Source organism: Chroicocephalus ridibundus, chromosome 2 (assembly GCF_963924245.1).
Source record: "Chroicocephalus ridibundus chromosome 2, bChrRid1.1, whole genome shotgun sequence".
Lineage (NCBI taxonomy): Eukaryota > Metazoa > Chordata > Aves > Charadriiformes > Laridae > Chroicocephalus > Chroicocephalus ridibundus.
The window spans coordinates 163,712,334-163,734,621 of NC_086285.1; the positions used below are offsets into that span (position 1 = coordinate 163,712,334).

Below are 22,288 nucleotides of genomic sequence, written 5' to 3' on the forward strand. Positions count from 1 at the left end.
CACCACTGAATATGCGTTGGATTAAGAAAATGCCAACTAGGAAAGGTATAATGAATCAGAACATTACACTAGAAACATACACTTATCCTATGTCAATTCCCAGATGTACAACAGAAAAGTGTGTCTCTTTACCTGGAATCTCATCAGTCCCCCCATTGGTGTGTTTGAATCGATCTCCTTCCACGTGGACATTTGGACACAGGACATCTGAAAAGCAAAAGAACCAGTACAAAATTATCACAGGTAAACACATCATTTTGGAAGCTATAGAACTAACAAAGGCTGCTCTCCTGGGTTTTGTCCAACACTTGCTCATGGTCCCACAGTAATAATTCAGTTCCCTCTCTCTGCACACCCCAAATACCCTTCCTCTACTCTGTCCCCTAACCACATTCTGGGCAAGAGACTTAATACACTACGTCTGGTTTCGAGCCACTTTTTGATGACTGGCCAGCCAAGAAGCTAAAAAGAATAGGCGACCACAGCCTTTCCCTCAGTTAGGACATCCCTCTGGGCTTTTCTCTTTTATTAGTCTTTAAATCTGAATGAAAGTCAAAAATAATTAAGAAAATCAAAAATAAGATTTCACTCCCACGTTTGTTGGAGGGAAATTTCTGAAGGCCCAGCTGACATTGGGGTGCTATTCAGACTTTTCAGAAAGGACGGTTCCTGCTCAGAAAAACCTCAAACCTAAAGTGCTAAAACAGGAAAGGGAATCCAGAGCACAGAAGGATGAAGTGACTTTAGTCCCACCAAGGTCCCATCGCAGGCCAGTGTCAGAGACAAAAAGCGAAGCCCACTCTCCTATCTTTTTCTTTATTACTTGCAATTCCCCTGTTAACAGTCCTCCAGGACCATGACTATTTATGTGTCTGCTCCTTGAGTTTGTTCAAGCAGAAAGCAGTGTTAAGTGTGACTAAAGCTTTGAAGAATATTCAGCCCTACACCCAATTTTCAAAAAAGTCATGAAAATACCCAGCCTTTGTCACCCATTTCTCATGCTCCCAATTAGTGTCAACACAATCTCAGGTAAATGCTTCTCCGCAGAGAACTCTCTACCCATCCACCTCTTTCCAGCTGTATCTCTGAAGTAACATTTATTTATGCTTTGTTTTCCCAGATCGATAGGTAATTGCACGCTTGTAAACAACAGGGACAGGTAGCTCAAGGAATCAGTTTAATGAGAATATAAAACTGAACCCCTGACTTTTCACTGCTCGCACTGCCCCACATTTCTGTCCTCTCTCTGATTTAAAGAACAGCCAGGTGAGGACGGCTGCGTCCCATTCCTTCATTTGCCCAGTTTTACACGTGATAATACACATATTCTCTGCAGCTGCAGTCCTCGTCTTGCTGCATATGGTATTTAGCATCATCTCCATCTGGTCTTCAGTACATTGTTCCTTCAGTATCACTAATTGTTGTGCTTGTAAAGGAGCAGCAAGGGCCAAATGCTCCCTAGGGGATGGGGAGCCAGGAGTTGAAGGTGACCCAAGCCCAGGCTCACAGGGCTCTGAAGAATTCCTACAGCAGGCCTGCCTTGAATTGTATGTGAAGCTACACCCAAAATTATGAGGTAAAAATGACTTTTCAGAGGACTGTGCTAGCAGGCCCCATACCTCTCCTCCTGTTTCCTGACTCCCAGTAAAAAAATCCAATACTCCACAATGTTTGCTTAAACCCAGCAATGAAATCGGATATTTTTCCTGCTTTATTGTGCTAATGAATTTATGTTCCAGATTATCAGCTGCAGATGGGGCACTCACAGCTCAGTAGAAAAAAAAGGGACTGTAAAAGCGACTGCCAGCAGCCCAAACGGCCAACGCCGCAGTCAAAAGTAGTCAAATGCTTTCAGCCACCCCTTTGCTGAAGCAGTGGGGAGGCCAGAGCGCGGTTGCTCATGTAAGTGTGTATCATCCAGGGCATTTCAGATTTTCTTTGGACCGTCTTTAGGGCTGCTGCTTCTACAGATAAAATTCAGAGTAGTCACTTTTTTTCCCACCACCGCACCAGGAACCAATACTGATCGATGCACAGGGTCACTCTCTGTAAGTTTTAGCCAGAGGTCTCTTGTGCTCCCTGATGCCTGTTGGTTTGAAGGCCGTGATACTTCACTCAAACCTGCTTACGTCTTAAGATCAGACAGGCAAAACCCTGTGGTAAGCTCCCCTCCATCAGAGGCCTGCACAACTTCCCAACACAATAGGGAACCTCTCCCTTCTAGGAGAACTTTAAAAGCTGAAAAACTTTTAAACCATTAAGACTTGCAAGAACCAAAGTTAGGCCACCTCTATTCCCATTCAAGATTAAGCTGTATTGCAAAAGCTTTGTTTAGAAGTGTCAGAAGCCCTATGCAGATGTTACACTGATCCTTTAAATTTTGTCTTTGACAACAACGAATGCTCTTTTGGTTACAGGCACTGAGTCAGTGCAGTAAACAGCACTTCTGAGCCCCACTCTCGGAACTGGAAGATGTATGGCTATGCGGTAAAATAGGGAACATAAGAAATCAAAACGAGCAAAATTTCCCCAAATATAGAGTAAACAAATGGAAGGCACAAATAAAATCACAAAAATGTCATTCACCTCTGCTGCCCAGGACTCCTGAGAGATACACAGGGGAGAATAAAACATCTCAGACACAGCAAGGTGCCTCTTAATGCAACAAGGAGGTAATGTCTGAATTATAAATATATAAATTATCACTCCAATATTTTATGACATCACATACCCTCCACCAGGTCCAATTAGAAAGAACCATGGCTTCCTAGCAGGGAAGTATGAGCTAGCAAAATCTTCCTGGGTTTAACTCCTATTTTGGAACCAGGACTATACAACAAACTCATGGTCTTGGCTTTGGTGCAGAACCGTCTTGCCACAAAAAATAGAAACGGCAATGTTAATAATATTATTCTCTTCTTCCAGATCTGACCTTTAAATCTCTTACTACCTCTTAAAGAACTGTGGCCCCACTGTGGCCTTCATTTTACAAATGTCCTGTGCTCCTTTTGGCTTCTCCCTTCCTGCCTGCATCTAAAGCACAAGCATAAACAGCCCACAGGGGAAAGAAAATGATTGCAATGCTCAGTTTCCAGCCGCAGAATAATTCACAGCAGTTATGCACAAAAGAGGTTAGTGCTTTAGCATCCAAGTTAGCAGCACGGCTACTCCTGTCCAAAGGAGCAGTGTGCCAGACCAACAGCACATCCATCCGTCCCAACCAGCAATCACGTCTCATTGCTGCACCCAAGGGTGCATTGATAGGAAAGGCAAAACAAAAGTCGTTCCTCTCCTTTGGAGCCTTTCCGTGAGATCCCTGGTATAGACAAACATTTTAACATCAGATCGTTTATGCCTATTCTTTCTGCCACTGCCAGGCCAAACTTTGAGCAAACACTCGCAGCATTTGCAGCAATGAGCATCCACTGCAAACGTCAGAAAGAGTAATAAAAATCTACACTGCAGCTACATCTCTACTTATGTGTAAACATTCATAGATCTGCAAAAGAGAATACAACACTGACTGACCTGAGCTTTCAGCCAGTGGTCCTTGCTAGGTCCTCTCTGGCCATGTTATTCAAATCTACATGAGCTTGCAGTTGCTTTTGAACACAGATTGCTTAAAAATACTTGCTTGTCCTCAACTTTATGTAATAATCTGTCATTCCTTTGCTTTATCCATAAATTTTATCAGCAAAGATTTTACATTTATGTCCATGCGACTCATGGAAATTTTTAATAGCAGCAGAACTGCTATATATGCCTTTTACAGTTGCTCTAGAAATGATGACTTTCCACTGACACCTGCTACATGATATCAGTCAGCTCTTAATCCATTGTAGAGTGTTACTTGTTAATGCAAATGTCATTCAACAGGCAATAACAATACCTAAGAACAAATGTATTTTATCTAGGTAGTTACCATATCAACCAAACTGTAACTCTCCACAGAAAGAAATTAGTTTTGTTTGAGATGACCTCTTTCTTATAAAATTATAATCCTTGAACAGGAATGCATAATAATTCGCATTCTGTAATACTTTATTCACTGACTTCAACGTCAATTATTATTTTTTTGCAAGTGAGATCAGGCAAACTGGTCTATAGCTATACATATGAATCATTTTTTAATAGCAATACATTAAAATAATTTCCAAGTCCCATAATTAGTGTTGTACTAGGAAGCTATATGTTTTCCTGGGTACCTTTCTTCTCTTTTACTATTGTTATGCTCTAGTAGTCCAAACTTGCCAAAAGACAACTGTATGTTTTTTTAGGATGGCTGGTGAATTTCTTCTAGAGTGACTTGCTCCTTACAACCAGAAGGTCCACCCAGGGCTGTGACTTGAAACCTCGTTTCCTACCTCTAGAGGCAGATGCCTCAGCAGATGACTTGCTCAATGTAGGATAACCGTTTCCTTCTTGCAGCCTCCTTTTTCACAGATCTCCAAATTGTTCAGAACACTTTGCGTATCACACACCAGTGAGAAAACAGAGAACCCAGTTCAGCCTCACACAAGCCTTGGTGCTGACTCCAGGACAACAGTTTTCTACCTGCCCAGCTCCTGGGTAGATCTTTGCAGACAACCACAGGCACTCAGAACTGACAGGAGACGAGTGTATTATGTTCAGTACTCTATTTTTCCACCCTGATCCCTGTCCTCCCTCGCTCCAGCCTGTAAGGTCCTCTGGAATATAGGGGCATTTAATAAGATGTCTGCTGCAGGAGCTGCTTAAGCACAAATGAGTAACAACAGAAAATATTTAGAAATAATATCATAGTTATAGTGACCATTGAATCTCCAAGAGAAATGGACACTGTATATCTCTCAAAGAGGCATTAAAGCATTTCCAAGCATCGGGGACATTTGCTTATGGAAAATGTATCCTGAATGCTTTCAAAAGATGCTCATACATCTTATACTGACTGCACACCTGGTATTGATCATTGGTTATAGGACTAGCATTTACAAAGCTTAGCTTTCACATAAAAAGACTACTCTCCCTAGATTTCTGCTCCAGTCAAAAAAAAAAAAAAAACAAAAAAATAAAAAAACAACTCTGGTCACTTAGAGAAGTGGTGATTTAGAGAATAAACATAGACAGAAGCACTTCAAATTACCCCAAAGGGCTTTGTATTCTCCAGCAAGAATACATTTTCAGGAGATGCCCTTTAGTCACAGTCAGATTGTGATCTTTGCAATACATCATTTCAGAGGGAACACACCAAGAACAGATGCAATACATGGGGCACAGAGAAACTCTTACCTAATCTGAGCCATTTTAGCACCCTCTACAGCTGTCTTGGACACCAGTTTTAGAATGGGATGCACCACTCTTTGAAGATGTCTCTCGCTGCATTGAATATTGACTGAGCTTGAATATCCCTTTTGCAATAGACACTCCACTTTAAAGCAGGTAGAGTTAGGTGAGGCAATTCTCATCATAAAAATGCTTAAGAATCTGAAGTAAATGGGACTCTCTGTCCTGCTTCATGTGACTGTGAAATCCTGTTCTGAGTCCTGCGTATCACTGAATAGGCTGACTTGGTATCTCTGAGCTTCTTGGGTCAAGGAAGCACAATGTAGTTTTCTGAAAATGATCTAACTGCAGATAGATAACACCCTTTTCTTTAAGCAAATCATAATAAGATCTGTTTGATGATAATGAGTGATTTAAGCCTCACTTAAAAGAGACAGTACATCTTACGAAGTATATGCACTGTGAGAGACGTCAGCAGAGCATGTCAGCTCAGGAACTTTCACTAGCATTAAATTAGCATTAATAACATATTGACATGAAACTGTAATAATGGGGCTGTGAGTTTGGAAAAGAGCAACGTGAATGATCTGATAGTTCAAGTCTCTTTGCCTCCAAGCCATTTCAAAGGAAAGTTAAGGGAAAGGAATAGAAAAAAAAGGGAAAGAGGAGAAGAAAGAGAGAAAGAAAGAGAGAAAGAGAGAAAGAAAGAGAGAGAGAAAGAGAGAGAGAAAGAGAGAAAGAGAGAAAGAGAGAAAGAGAGAAAGAGAGAAAGAGAGAAAGAGAGAAAGAGAGAAAGAGAGAAAGAAAGAAAGAAAGAAAGAAAGAAAGAAAGAAAGAAAGAAAGAAAGAAGAGAGAGAGGAAGAGAGGAAGGGAGGAAGGGAAGAGAAAGAGAGAAAGAGAGAGAGAGAGAAAGAGAAAGAAAGAGGGAAGGAAGGAAGGAAGGAAGGAAGGAAGGAAGGAAGGAAGGAAGGAAGGAAGGAAGGAAGGAAGGAAGGAAGGAAGGAAGGAAGGAAGGAAGGAAGGAAGGAAGGAAGGAAGGAAGGAAGGAAGGAAGGAAGGAAGGAAAGGAAAAAGAGAGCGAGAGAAAGAAAGAGAGAAAGCAAGAAAGAGAGAAAGAGAGAAAGAAAGAGAGAAAAAGAAATAAAGAACAAAGAAAAAACAAAGAAAAAGAAAAAACAAGAGAGAGAAAGGAGAGAAAGCAAGAGGGAGAGGAAAAGGAAAAGAGGGGAAAAAAGGAAAGGGAAAGGGAAGGGCAAAGGCAAAGGCAAAGGGAAAAGGACCGGTTAGACACAGCAAGACTCATTTAGGGTCTATAAACATACAAATGGAGAAATGACTTTTCACTGTAGTGGGCTATTAAGTCTGCCAAACTCCCCCTTGAAACTGAAGTGAGACAGATTGAAACCATATGGCACTTTTTCCTTTCTGACATTTCCTTTTTCTACCTCTGGACTAGCTTATATGAGAAGGACACGAGGCTCTCCATCTGCTGAGAACCTCAGATCCAGCCTGTGCATACGTCTGCCTTGGAGCCAGACCCAAGGGGCAGGTAAGATGGGGAGGAACAGCACAGCCCACAGCACCGCAGGAGCTCACACCGCTGGACCATGGTGCTCCCCCCTCACCCCACAAGTTTATGAATCTCCATTTCTATTTGTACCATAGGAAGAGCAAAATTATTGGAAGAAATGCCTTCTCCATGAGTCCAACCTGAGTAGCTTTTTCCTAAAACACCCCTTTGAAGGCAACTCCCTCACTTGGAAGGTTTGGTTAAAGTCACAGCATCGTATCTGTTATAGCGATCCCTGGCCAGGACCAGTGTGATCCTGCTGCCCCTTAAGGCTTTCTATTGAGAAACCTTCCCTTTAAAGTGCTAAACACAAACACCAGTTGCCAGCGCCCATCCTTTTGTCCTTAGGACTCTGCTGAAACAGTTTCTTCATTTTCATTTTTATTCTTTCAAGAATAAGTAAGCCCTCAGCTGCCAAGGGCTTCTCCAGGGACTTGTGTATAATGAATGCTGAACACGTGTAGCTGTCAAGTTACACAAGAATAAAGTAGAGAGGTGAGAACAGAAACACAAGAAGGTTAAAGCAAACACTGTTTATTACCATGCTGCTTTTTTTTTCACAAACTGAGAATTTTAGGATTCCAGGATCTCAGCAGCACCCAGTGCATTGCCAGAGATTCAGCCACTCTCTGCATCTCCATCATTACTCCATTCCCACAACAGAAAGTCCCCACTTTCTCTAAAAACCATGATATTCCCAACCTAAACATTTGAGTTGTCTCATCCCCTGACAGCATGTTTAGCCCACCATACATTCTATCCACAGATAAGGAAATAGTCTGGCAAATGCAAGCCTCATTAAAAGGTGTCTCCCAGAATTTTAGACCAGAATACAAAATATTTGCAAGGAATAACTATTTTTTAGCCACTGAAGTCAAAGATGAAGTCTGAATCTCGTGGTTTTTTCAGAGCTAAAAAATAATAACCCTGCAAGAAAGAGAGATTATGGGGGGTTGTGGGTGAGAGGGTGGAGGAGCACCTGAATAGACCAAGTTTCTTTTTTTCTGTAGTTAATACTGCAAATTTTTTCTACATAGAAACAAAATTTCCCATTGAAGCATACACTTAAAAGGAAAGGGCCTCGTGAGAAAATTTTTCTTAAAGTTAAGAAGCTTTCATGAAAGTAGTTTCTTAGAGGAGCTTTCTGAGACCCCATTAGCTCTGCTCTTCAATTACTCAGACAGTTCACTCTGCAGCAGTTCCTCCAGCACACTGAACTCCCCTGCAGTCAGTTGATGACGAAAGTAACTCCTATATGTAACACTGCCTTTATTATTTTTTTTCTTTTATAAAACATATTACATGGACCGTTATGAAGCCTCAATATTTAAGGGGTTTTTTTCCTTCCACTCTTTTAAAAATACTTCTTCTTTTGAAAGAATACCTCCATGCTCTACCCATATTCACTAAATAATTTTTGCAAATATTCATTGTCAGATATTCTTTCCCAGCAAATGAACCGATCCTTAAAGTGCCACCCACCCTTGGAAACAAATTCATAAGGAAAAGAACTGGCATATTTTTCAACTACAATGGTGGCACTGACAGTGTAATGATACTGCAATTGCTTCTATACTAACATTATAATTTGTAGCAAGGTGTAGGTAAAACAGAGCATCACAGCAATTACATGATTCCACCTTGCAGTTTAATGCCTTAAGCAATTCTCACTCCCTTTCTGAAATCACGCTGTATCTTCACACTGTAAAGCTTAAAGCCCATCAGTGCCAGGAAAATCGCCCATTCATGGGCACTGCAGCCAAGGTGGATTCTGCCTTTTCCCCTTCAAATAATGCCTGCATTCATTCTGCATTAGGTTTCCTTGCTTCAACAAGGCCAAGTGCTGGGTCCTGCACTTGGGCCACAACAACCCCATGCATCGCTACAGGCTTGGGGAAGTGTGGCTGGAGAGCTGCCTGGCAGAAAAGGACCTGGGGGTTCTAATTGACAAGCGGCTGAACATGAGCCAGCAGTGTGCCCAGGTGGCCAAGAGGGCCAATGCCATCCTGGCTTGTATTAGACATAGTGTGACCAGCAGAAGGAGGGAGGTGATTGTCCCCCTGTACTCAGCACTGGTGAGGCCACACCTTGAGTCTTGTGTCCAGTTCTGGGCACCTCAATATGAGAGAGATCTCGAGGTGCTGGAGCGAGTGCAGAGGAGGGCAACGAAGCTGGTGAAGGGCCTGGAGAATAAATCTGATGAGGAGCGATTGAAGGAGCTGGGACTGTTTAGTTTGAGGAAGAGGAGGCTGAGGGGAGACCTCATCACTCTCTACAACTACTTGAAAGGACATTGTAGAGAGGTTGGTGCAGGTCTCTTCTCACAGGTAATTAATAAGAGGGAATGGGTTCAAGCTGCAGCAGGGTAGGTTTAGGCTGGACATTAGGAAAAAATTCTTCACAGAAAGAGTGGTTAGACACTGGAACAGGCTGCCCAGGGAGGTGGTGGAGTCACCATCCCTGAATGTGTTTAAGACTCGTTTAGATGTGGTGTTAGGGGATATGGTGTAGGGGAGAACTCTGTAGAGTGGGGTTGATGGTTGGACTCGATGATCCCAAGGGTCTTTTCCAACCTAAATGATTCTATGATTCTATGATTCCACATTTGCACACCGTCACCACAGCGGTGAGCCTCATAAATGCTCACAATGAAATGGAAAGGGAATAGCAAACCCTCCCCACAACAGAGACTGAGCAAACGCAGCTACGGCCCAGCCCACTCCTCAAAATACCCATGTCACATTTTTCCACCAAAACATTAGTCTAAAAATACACCACCACCCAGCTGAATTGCTCTCCAGACGCCCCTGGCTGATGAGTAGGTCCCAGGTGATTCTGTGGGAGCGCAGACATGTGCGTTTGCAGGGCTCCTTCCCCCTTTATCAGCACAGCAGCCAGAAAATGTGGTTCTTTGGTTACTCAAACCACACATTCTGTGCCTGTTACAGTTCAGTAAATGTTATATTCCACATGGAGGGCAAGCAAGACTTCTACTGGGTATTATATCCCAGAGAGCATTCATACATTTAAGGTCCCAGGCAAGACGACACTCTGGCTGCTTCTAAAGGAATGGAGACGCAGGGTTCCTTCAGAGGGCAATTCAGAGTAGAAACCCAATTTATGTGCCCTGACTTACGCCTGAAAAAGCTACTCTCTTCCTGCTGATTACAGGGGGAACCCGAGGACACATGGCTCCCAAGTCAGACATCTATCAAAGGCACCACAGGTACATCCACCCAATTAAAACAAGCATGGTTGGGTGCATTCCTGGGCACTGAGGCCAAGGCATGTTCGAGCCTACGTCTATGCTAGCAAATGGTCTTAGCCTCCAAAACAAGGTGGCTGCTGACCATGAACACTCCCCGGCATGTTGTAAGCACCCATCTGAGCCCTAGAAATGTTCTGACAGAGTGTTAGCTTGACTGGTCCAAAATGGGCCAGACACCAGTGCAGATGAGTGCATCACATTGCCCAGGAATGCTTCTGGCCACATTTACGGTTACTAGTTTAGATACAGCCCATAAATATCATCCTTTGCTAAGAGCTCTGTAATAAAGATGAAAAGGAGCCTCCTGGGCAAAAATGCTAAATTAATTTTATGGTCACAGGTCACCAATTTTAAATGCATTCAGTTCAAACAAGAAAGCGGGAAAGGGGCTGAGTGCACAGCCGAGAAATGTTGTATTCTATTTAAGTAGCAACAGGGGAAATGCAGGGAGTTCTGGCATTTGCAAAACGCTTGAAGTCCTTTTGAAAGTGAAAAAAGAAAAAAAAATTGGTAAGTTCTTTTCCTACACTTTCCTTCCTGTCCTGCCTCATTTACACCAGTACTGTTCACATAAATGTGAAAAATATTGTTTTTCCCACAATGTGGCAGGCTGTGCTATGCATTTATGTCACCTTCTCACACTGGATCCAAGCTTCTCTCTCTTCTACTTTTGTCACCATCCACTGCCTTTTTTATTTCTCATTTCTGCCTGTCCCGTGCTCTGGATCTTGATTCCAAAAGGGACCATCCTACTACAGGTACTCACACCCCAACAGCACACATGAAGTGACAACCACACAACCCCACCAACACAGAGAATGCTGAACAGCCCAACAACCCTACCTCCAGGCTGACCCCATACTCTAAGCCTTAGCCCATCTTCAGATGTCCTTTAAAATTTCCTCGAGAACCTCCTGAATCTTGGTGCGGACTCGTCTTTCCAAGAGATACCTACACTGCAGGGTTCACTGACGCACCCACACAAATACAAGAAACTCGCTGGACGGCTGACAGCAGACGTACATTGTCAGGAGGACCGATGTAATTAGCACCATTTAAGTGAGCAGCATACAGAATTAATTTGCACGTGCTCCCACAGGGAATAAATGGCACTATGGGAACTATGAATATAGCATCAGGCCTCACCACTTCCAAGCTAATTTGCTTGTGTCTGACCCTAAACAAACACACAGACTGTGTGCCAAGGAGCTTGCCGGCAAACAGCACAAGGTTTTGAAGAAAGCAATTAGCAGCTGCAGCGCTTTCCACCCAAGCTGTGAGCTGATTGCTACGCTGGGGCACGAGTCCACCCCTTTCTCTCTGGTTCTCCCATCTTGGGAAAGAGGTGAAGCTTCACCACACAAAGTGTGCTTGATCCCAGCAAACCACAGGGCTTCTCCTGAGTGGCTGAACATTGACCTAGCAGATAAATTGCCGTGAAAATGTCTTCATGCTGATGACCTGTAAAATATTCAACAGGATGACAGTATGGAGTTGAGTTGGAGCACATCCTCCAGGAGCCAGCAGCCACAGCGACAAGGCCTTCCCCAGTGGCTGCTCTATGGGCACAGATGGAACGTGTCAGTCCTGACCCAGCTGCTGGGCTCCTTGGGACAATTTTAGCTGTGTTCACCGCCTGTACTTCATAGGCTGGAGAGAGCAGGGTCCTGCTGCTCACTCATGAAGTTTTAAAAAATACCGCTTCTTACTTCCTGGATTTTGCACCGTTGGATATGGATCGATTCCAATATCCATCAATGTAATGAACAAATGAGACTTCCATGGTCTGCAAGGAGAGCTGAACTGAAACATCTGTGCTTTATCCTCCTTTAAAAACATATAAGGATCAATACTACATGTGCAAGCGTTGATTGTAGAAGTAGGAGCAGAAGCACGTCCGCTAACAGAAGTGGATCTCTCTTACCTTTTTTCCTGTGCTATTAAACAAGTAATACAAAAGCAAAATTTTGTCAGCAGCAAATTTCACAACAGGGAGATGGTAGCAACAGTAGCAAAAAAAATGCTAAATCTCTTATAGCAATGGCTGGTTTTAGGATGGACTCCAATGTTGTAAAACACTGTTGAAACAAGAGAGAAGGTGGTTTTCTTTCATTCATTTTTTAAAGTAGCAATTCTGTGTTAGTCCTGTTATTGAAACAACTGAGATTAAAAATGCACTCCGTGTGAAGCTTCGGTAGGTTGGCTCTCACTGAATAGGAACATTACAATATTTCTGCTATAAAACCCCATCAATCTCACTTGCACTCGGCATTCATGAGAGGCACACTCCCCAAATGAGCCCAACGGAGCGGTGCAGCTACAGATCTGCCGGAGCCATCAGTTCCCACTGCTGGCTGGAGGTAAAAGCCAGGCTGTCCATTATCCTCCCATGTGCCACAACACAGAGACAAGCGTGTAGAGTCTCCTAATCCGAGCACTGTCAAAACGGTGAGATGCCAAGTTAGGGTTTATATTTGATTTTTAAAAAGCAAATCCTAAGAAGACTGAAAACACTATTTTATTTGTTGAATTGCTATAAAAACAATGACTTGCCCAGAATAATAACAAGAAATCCATGGCGTTCTGTTACTTCACAGTAGTTCCAAAAGTGAATTAATTAGAAGTAACTTGGTTCCAAGCTGATGCCTTTTCAGCTGATCAATAAATATACACTAGTTGTTCTCAAATAACTTTCAAGAGAGAAATATAGCTCAAGGGCATGTTTAAGAGGGACTCTGACTGGCATTACTCTTCTGGTGTAATTATACAACTGCAAATTGAACAGTATCATCTTCCACGTGGGTATTTTTGGGGTCTACTGTAACAGTGGCTTTGGGACTCTAACCAGCAGCAGTATAATTATATCACAAGAGCAAAGAAAGGAAATTTCTCTATAAATACAAGACTTGACTTCTAAGTTTGCTTTTTGTTTTGTAAAGAAGTGTAACATCACCTTTGCAAAACAGAGGGGTTTTTAAGACAAATAAGTGACTTCATTTCCTCTTAAAAGAAGTCAGGATAAATTAACATCCTGGCTGAAGGGCATGGATTCACCCCAGCAAACTCAGCAATTTGCCTGGTTGCAGTCCACATCCTTCCACCACCTGAGTCTGACCTTTCGTGGGCAAGACGCTGAACTGGCCACACAGAGGCGGAAGGTAGCAGCCGGCATGCACCCCATCACCAACTAGAGAAAACAATGTGACACTTCTTTGGTGGTAGAGCTCTTCAGAAGAGACGCTGTGAGAGCAAACCATCCCTCTGATAATCTTCATGGGGATAAAGCAGGGGGACACCAATGGAAACAGTGTAGGGATGAAGTGATTGATCATTGGAGAACAAGGGCTTGTCCCACACCAGGTACCACCACAAGCTGTCAGCTTTCAGATCTCAGTAAACTCTTTGGTTCTGCCTTCCAGTGTGCTCCAGAGTCCATCTGGAAAAAGACGCTATTCAAAATGACTGAAGGATGGCAGAATCAAGCCCAGTCCCTTCTTCCTTACATGCTAAGAGTTTAAAAGAGTCATTGACATCGATGTTTGGCATCTTTACAGGTGTAAAGACCTTTAAGAGACTATCTGAGTTTTACAGCTCTCAAACACAATTAAAAAAAAAAGCCAGGCTGAAAGCATGGGGTTCACTTCTGACTTGTGTTTTGAAATATAACTTCAGTCCAACATTAATTTTATTCAAACAGTCTTATACACCTGCCAGTTTCCATACATGCCACCAGGCCCATACTTTCTAAAGAGGTTTGCCTGAGATCTGGGCACTTCACTCCCATGGGCACTTGCAGGTGTCTCTCTCCTGAAGCCCAAAAGCAGATGAAAGAAAAATGACTAAGTGGTAAGTGCTTTTGAGGGCACCTGCCCATGCCTCTCTCTGATACACAAAGGATGTTACAATTGGAGCCTGGAAAGCAAGCATTTGGGGGCTGTAAATCAAAGCAGCCACAACCTGAGCGCTGGTCCTCAAGCCAGATGCACATAGCTCAAATGCATTCTTCCTTTTCCTTTCCCCCCTACAGAATTTTCCCCACTCAAAAATGTCAATCACTCATTTTTAAGGAGAAAAAAAGAAGTATGAAATGATGCTTCAGACAAGACAAACCTGCAAGGGGAGAGGGAGAGAATCAGCTCAGAGCACAAAAAGGAAACAATTCAAGAGACAGAGAGCACGCGAGCATCAATCGGCAGCTACAGCCCTGCCACTTGTGGATACTGAGGTCTTCATTCCCCACTAAGAGCCTATCTGTGCCAGAAAAACTCCCATTTATCAAGCCCTGTGCCATAATACAGGACTGCCACGCTGTGCAATACACCTGTGCTTTCTTATTCATGTATTTGCAATCAAATTGTGCTATTCTTCTGCTAGCCTGCCAGCAATGCAACCCAAGCCTCCAGACCAGCATGCCAGGATGAGTTAATGCTGTAAAAGTTTCAGTTACATATAGCCGTGAAAGGTACACCATAACGTGAGAGAATAGGTGCCTACTGAGGACGGGCAAGCTCAGAGTGACTGTACCTGTCCCCACAGCTCCTCTCTAGGGAGACAAGCACGCTGACTGTCTGAAAGAGAATGTGGTTTGCACTGATTTCTTAAAATATATTAGGTTATTGAGATTTTAAACTGAAAATGGAACTTCCTCGCTTTGCATAAAAAAGATCAAAATAAGACAGCGGTGGTTATTAGTGGTGGTTTTGGCAGTATTAGGTTGATGGTTGGACTCGATGATCTTAAAGGTCCCTTCCAACCCAGACAAGTCTATGATTCTACGATTCTATGATTCTATGACATTTTAATAACTTTGAAACTTTTCCCAATCCCTTTCCATCACCAACAACTTCTCTAAATTGGCTTTTCCCAGGAAGATTCAATCTTGACGAATTAGCATTTTCCCCATGTCAGGCATTCAATTAAGAGGTCCCAATCCAATTCTGAGAGGTTTCTTTTCCTACACAATGTAATGTCTGCAAGCCTATGCATGGTTCAGGAGGTGAATAATTTTATCTGCCGCCCGCTAGGAAAGAGAGATTTGAAATTGATGTTTAAATCAGAAATAAAATAAAAATTTCAGGCAGAAGTACGGTATTTCAGCTTGAGAGCCTCTGATGAGTCCTGAAGGACAACTTTGAGCAATTGCTTACCCTGCACGCTCCTCTCCAGTCTGAGAAGGAAAGGGGTTTCAGAAAAGCTCTTCTGGAGTCAGGAACAGACACATTTTCTGTCATCAAATGCCTCAGTAGCAGCTCAGCAGAAGTGGTCTGTAGTGAAACCGATAGCCAGAAGGTGTCCTTGCAGAGTCACTGCACATTTTAAAGGACTAATTCCCACAGGTTTCCTGGTGTTTTGGTTTTTTTTTTCAATTTGCACACCCCTAATTTTCTTTCAAGGACCCCTGGGACCTGCATTTCAAATTTAGGCCAAGTAACCATTCCTTTTCTTCCATTTGGACTTTTCAATTTTCTAAAATGATGCTTCTGCAGAGCATATACTGGGAACTGCTGCATCAGGTGGGGCTATGTAGCTGTGAGGAGATTTCACAGTCAGGTCCCCATCCTCAGTCTGCATCACCCGGCATGGGGACCCTCTGGGATCCTCTTCAGCACAACCCACCGTGTCTTTCCCTGCTGGATCTCACCTCCGTTGGCTCCAGCATGGCACTGGGCACACACAGTCATGAAGCCTCAGAACTCCCCACTGGTCTGTGCCTTTGTACAGCACTGAAACGAAGATGCTTGCACCAAAGAGCCACACAGGCACTGAGAACTGGGCAGAATCTACTGCTTTAATTTATTTTTCTTTTCTTATCACATCTATTATATTGGATATTGCTCCCCTTTTCTGTATTAGCATAGAGGCAGGTTATAGTCGATACCCAGAAAAGTAATTCTTGAGCTTTTTAGCAGTTATTTCCCACACTTTATTACAGAGTGTGTTGGGAACAAAGCAAAATAAAAGCAGGGAAGGAGGAGGGACAGAGCTCGGCTGGGATGTTCATGTGTCTCTACACACAAAGAGGGCACAGCTAGAAGGGCTCACAAACACCTGGCAAAAGGCAGGACAATCAGCTTTGTTTTTTATCAGGGAGCACTACATAAAAGCATCGCTGCAGAATGCTCCCCGAGGGTCATTCCCAGTTGTCTGTAAGATCCAGAGGGAATGGGGAAGGTGGTGGGTGCCTGCTACAGAGGAGTGAGGCAGCTATGCACCTACTGATCAATGCAGAGCTGTTATTTGGCCTGGATCATAGCATCTGTCCCTCGCGGGCTCTGGGAAAAGAGTATCACAGCTTTACTTACTAGGGGAATTGCCTATTCAGTGAGTTTTGGCTTCCATTATACATTACAGATGTAGAGGGAGAACTGGAAGAGGAGCTGACGTTATCGTAGTGACTGCAATTCCTAAGGAATTTACCAGCTACCTTTTGCAGGCTGGATTCCTCCCCTCTTAATGAGAGACTTGAGCCTCAACTGACTGTAGTGAAGGTTTGTGCATGTTTACCTCACCTAGCTTGCAGAGGTACGGCCTTGGGGAGTGGATATTTTATATGCTGACCTGAAGAAGAAGTTGTCTTTGGCCAAGAATCGCAGGAGAACGAGTTTGAATTTGCAGAAGTGTATCAGGGCACAGACTGGGCTGGGACTTTGTATGCGAAGGAAGGAACAGTGGCAAAGTCTGCTACGGGATTATGGCTAGACACATTAAAGCTTTTCATCAGCGCTTTCTCACAAGATTATAGGTATTCTGTATAATTACCACTAGCTAGAGTGGCCAAAAGCATGAAGAGGCAAAAAGTGTAAGTTTGTTATAAAAAATATGAAGAATACACCAGAGGGGAACGCAGAGGATGGAAAATATTGCTAAGGAAGTTAATCCATTTCTTAAAAAAAAACTTTTAATAACTCTGAAACTTACCCCACAAGTCCCAGTGTGGACCAACTGGCCCTTTGCCACCTTCTACTTCAGGGCAATGGAAACGGGATCCATCAGCTCAGCAAATACCTCCGGTGAACAAAGGCCCCACTGCCAGGATTTGTTGGCACCGGCACCATTCCCACGCATTGCCCCACATCCCCTCCGGAGAGCAGGACTGACATGTTTAGTCCAAGTGTCCCTGCCTGGCACCAGCACCCGGAGCTTTGTCCTCTTCCCCTCCCCGTTTCCCTCCCCGGGTCTTTGGGAGGCCTGAGCTGTCTGAACCATCCAGGGGGTTCCCTCGCACACCGAGCCGACCTCATTGTGCTCTGCCCCAGTGAGCACAACTAATAACCACAGCTCGCCTCCTTTAATTGAGGCTCTGAATAACCGAGAGCAAGTACCAACACTTCCAACAAAGGCAAAGCTACCCTTACCGTGGAGCACAGCTGCCACTCACACAGGTCCGCGTTGGCACTTCACAAAAGCTGGTCTATTTGCATGGAAAGCAGCTATCACAAAAAAACGGCTACAAGCATGAATTCCAGGGAAGTCCCCATGGCAGAGGGCATGTCTAGCTTTCAGCACCCCACACTTGCTGAGCGCCAGCAGCTTGGCTAAATTATTTTGTCCTGCAACAGGATTTTCTAAGCAGCTGTGGAAACCCAGAGGAATGACATAGATGCCGGTGACGAAAATTACGGCAAACCAGAGGGTGTTTTTCAGCTCGGAATACAAAACAGATCAGCTTTTCTGCAGGCACTGGTAAGAAAATTACTAATTAGTGCTAAGTGTGGTGATAGGCCAACTCTCTGGCTTAGTTACTCATTCATTAAAGTGAAATTAATCTGGATTTAGATCAATGTAAATGAGTGCAGAATGTAGCTGGGTGTTTTGTTTTTGTGAACACCCATCTGCTGCTGTTGCTGACAGCGGACAAACAAAGCTAAAAGCGCAACATAGGACACCACAAACTAAGCCCTGTCCCTAACGACCGAGGCCTGCTATGAAACAGTGACGTGTCCTGTTACAACTGCTAGCCCCCAAAACCCAATCTGAGGATGTGGAGACATTCAGGTAAATGGCGATTAATCTAGATAAGGCTCACACAGAATTATTGGGGAGCAACGGAAGGAGGCAGGAAAGGCAGCATGCCTCAAGTTCCCCACGTGGACAGGTCAAAGACAGCCTTGGCTTGGTAAACAGTGAGGAAACCTTATACATAATACATCACAGTCTTGGCTTTGGCGATGAGGTTCCAGAGCTCCTGTATTTCACTGTCGTCCTCATCCCATCAACATCTCAGATTAGACTTCACAGTTCACTGTACAAAAACCCAAATCCACAAAGAAGAAGACACCATGAAGGATGTGATGTGCATAAGGACTGTTTACAAACCTGATAGCTGTGCCGCTAAAGGAAAGACGATGACAATAGCATTCAGGACTAGCTGAGGGAACCCACACCCTAAAATAGTGTAGTATGGCCCAGTGCTTCCACACTCAAACACCCCATCTGCTCTACAGTGCTCAACACTTTATATTTCCACACAAACCAAACTCCTTCTTTGGCCAGGAGAGCAAGATGGCAGACCCAAACTATTCTCCCCACTCCCATTCACCCAAAACCAGGATGCCACATTCCTGCTGCCTCTTAGGGAAAGGTTCCTGACCTGGGGCTGTGCTACTCCCTGAACCATGTCTGGTCATTGTTTAGAAAGAGCTCATTAGCACAGAATGCACCCATCCCACCAAGTGTCCCATGGGCTATGGTGGGACAGTGCCAGGGCCCAGGCCTTGCACTGGCAGTGGCGTGGTGTAGCTTCCAAGGGCCTGTGTCAACACAGCACATCCCTCTGGGCTGCATTTCTCCTTGCTCCACTGTGCGTGCACTTGTAGAGCCAGGGCCTCCACCACCACTCCTCAGCACAGTCATCCACAGAGAAGGAGGCCTTATTTAAAGTGGTTGCCTCAATCCCAGAGCTCCCTCTGAGCTACCTAGAACCAGCAGGGACATGGTTGAGTTACTCCAGCACTGACTACAATGGAGCACAAAGGAGAAAAGTACACGTTAAGTCCTCATGCACCAGTGGTACCTACTACTGGTAGCTTAAGCTTCACCAGGATGTTGTCTTAAGCTACTAGTGGCAGCTGTCCTGGCAGACAAGAGGAGACACAGGCATAATGCCTTCCAGATGACTGTGACTCCATCCTACAAAGGCCTACACAAGGGCACTTCTTTGGGCAGGACGTGTCTTTATATGATGTTATGGTGCTACAGAAAGAGGGAATTTTCATATAAGAAGTAAGACAATGCAGGACTGAGTCCTTTCAAAGTTAAACTTGATCCATCTTGGATGTTTTCTACCCTAGCATCCACTAGCCATCACATCATTAGCTTCACAGCAGAACTGACTGTCTTTATAATGATCAGTCACAAGGCCAGTTCCTCTTGAATTGTTCCACCACTGCCTCTCTTGGAAGCAGACAAGTCAGGGGAGGGATATGGACCCAGCGCTCCTGGCCGGAAAGTGAGAGCTTGCTCTCTGCAGTGATCACCAACAAGAGCATGCGCCCTCTTTCCCTCTTAAGTGTTAGATATGTGGCATTGTTTTCTGTGCCCGTAACTGACTCAGGATTAGTTACTGAGAAACATCTTGGCAGCCTTCCAGGCCACCAGACAAGAAAACCACTCTATTGCCTTATGGACAAACAAAGTCTTCAATTTGTCTCTAATCATCTCCATTAGAGCACAGTTTGCCTTCTAATCAAAGGACATGTTTTCCATTTTTTCCTTCTTCCCACCTTCCACCCATGCCAGGGTCAAGATGCTGCAAAAAGCTCTACACATATGGATACTTATAGATTTAAATGTTCCTCCCACCAGGGTCTGAAATCTCAGAGTTTAAGAGAAGAGGCGCTCTGGTGGCTCTTCTGCTGGGAGAAAGAATAACACAAATACATTGGTGATCGCTCAAGAAAGAGCTTTTTTCAGGTCTCTCTGCTAGACTCATAGATTTTACATCTGCAGAAAGCTATGACCAGGATCAAGACCTCTTGCACAGGACATCAGACATCTCATGTCCCACAGCAATATCTGTGCATTTGGAAATGAATCTCTCCTTTCTCAGAAGAAAATGCTGTTAAAGCCAGGAGTTTGAGGCTGAGCTGAACAAGACCACATCTCTTAGAAATGCATCAGCCTGCATTTTAAAGAAGCCAGAGGAACACGCTCTACCATCACCCTTGGTGATCTTGTTCCAGTGATTAATTATCCTCAGAGTTAGAAAAAAATGAATCTCACATGCCCCTTGAGAAGAAACCTTTAGTTTGCACTTTTCTCTTGCCAAAGGGATTCAGACAATCGGTGTGCCATACTATTTTTCAAAGTGTTTATAGTCTGGTTTGTAGCTTAGAGGTTATGGTCTACTCAACAATTCCCGTAAGTGCAACAAGTTTTAACGTAGCTGATGAGGCCACAGTTTTCATGTTTCCATACTTCTCCAAAGGCATGATGGGCACTGACGGTCCTATCTCCTAACATGTTATTCCACAGGTGGTTTGGGAATTTTGATCATTAGCAATACTGGTATTCATTGTGGCATGAATTTTCTACGTCAGTGCAGGGTCATTTACAACTCCAAATACAAGAGTAATTTAAAGGTAAGATTCAGAATCAGCCCAAAGCAAAGAACAATACACTAAACAGACTGTCAGTCTTGTTCAAAGGGAAGCATATTTTAAAGTGTTTCCATAGACTAGGATAATTAAAAAACCCACAATGTGCATTCTTTTAATCAGAATATGTTCCTGAGATGGTGTTTCTCCAAATATAATAAAGGTGAAAAGTTCCAGGGAGACCATGCAGTCCTTTTAGTAAACATTGAGAGCATAAAGAGAGAATGGGCAGTGAAGTTCTTCTGATGAAATGCCAGATTCATCCCAGGTCAGAAACAAGTCTTGAATTGTGAGGCAGATTCACGCCTGCTCTGACTACTGCGCAAGAATGAATTTGGACCTATACATAGAAAACAGAGACACAAGACGAGACTACAGGCACACCACCTCTCCTGATTTGAAAGGAGGGTTGGGCAAGCAACAGCTAAGGACAGGACAGTGCTTCAATGGGTCTATATTGGAGGCAGTGCCGGTACCATGTCAGCAGCACCATGACTCTCTTGACATCTTGCCCAAATGCTGAGCAAGCCCAAGTTTTCATCATAAAGTATCTGTCCGGGCAAACATAAAGGTGCATGCGTAGATCCAATCTACTATTTGCATTAACTACTTTATACTGTAGATAAACTGCTAAATGTAATTGCTTTTGAATTAACGTTGCCGTGGTGTACCTTGCTCGAATCACTTCCTGAGCTGGTCCATTTTAACTAAGAAAGTATCCACCCCCCACAGTTGGATTTCATCGCTTTATGCTTCACCTTCATTGAAAAGAGCTGCCACAGCACGAGTGTATCCAGCAGGGAAGGTTAAATGCTGCTAGGCAGAATCATAGGGGAGTAAGCACTGTGTCACATTTTCCTCGGTGAAAGACAGCATTAAACACTTCTTCACGCTATCACCCTAGCACAGTTCCTCCTCCTCAGATACAAACCCAAAAGTGTAGGGAGAATCAAACTTAGCATCCAGCCTGACTTTTCAGAGAGAAAGCGACATGAAAAGCTCAGCCTAAGAGCAGGAAAGCACCCAGACACTGGTTCCTTTTTACTGACTTCAGTTGCTTTTTCACAGGTCCTACCAACCCTAGGGAAATCATTCACAAGATGTCAAAAAAACACCAACAACAAAACCACCACCAAACCCCAAAAAAAACCCTAGAGAAATGACTCTACAATTATAGATGCATTGCAGATACGTGTCTATATTCTCCACTTTCCCATCCAAACTTATGTAATTAAACATCTACTGATTTAATGAAAACTCAGTCTGTACTATTCTGAAATTAGGACACTCCGCTCCCCTCGTGGGAGCACAGATCCACCCAGCATGAATAGCATATTTAGCCACCCCTGTGGTTTCCATTGCCTAGATTTTATTTGCATTTACTGAAAGAAAAACACTTGATTCACTTCCAGTTACATATATATGTAAGCATATATATACATTAAAAAATAGTGGATGCTATAAAAAGAACTGACTGTAGAAAAGGAGAAAAGAAAGGATGCCGGATAGAGCCTGTACTCCAAAACAGACTAATTTCAAGCCAGAATTGTGGAGGATGCATGAGTCCGTGGGGGATGTGGAGTTCCCTACCA

At 43.7% G+C, this 22,288-nt stretch overlaps 1 protein-coding gene across 1 annotated transcript in view; it reads right to left on the bottom strand.

The window, feature by feature from the left end:
- COL22A1 (collagen type XXII alpha 1 chain) overlaps positions 1-22,288 on the bottom strand; it is a 244,803-nt gene that overhangs the window by 174,904 nt on the left and 47,611 nt on the right. The window contains exon 4 of the mRNA XM_063327586.1: positions 133-207. Within this exon, the coding sequence (XP_063183656.1) occupies positions 133-207 (75 nt within the window). The remainder of the gene's footprint in view (positions 1-132; positions 208-22,288) is intronic.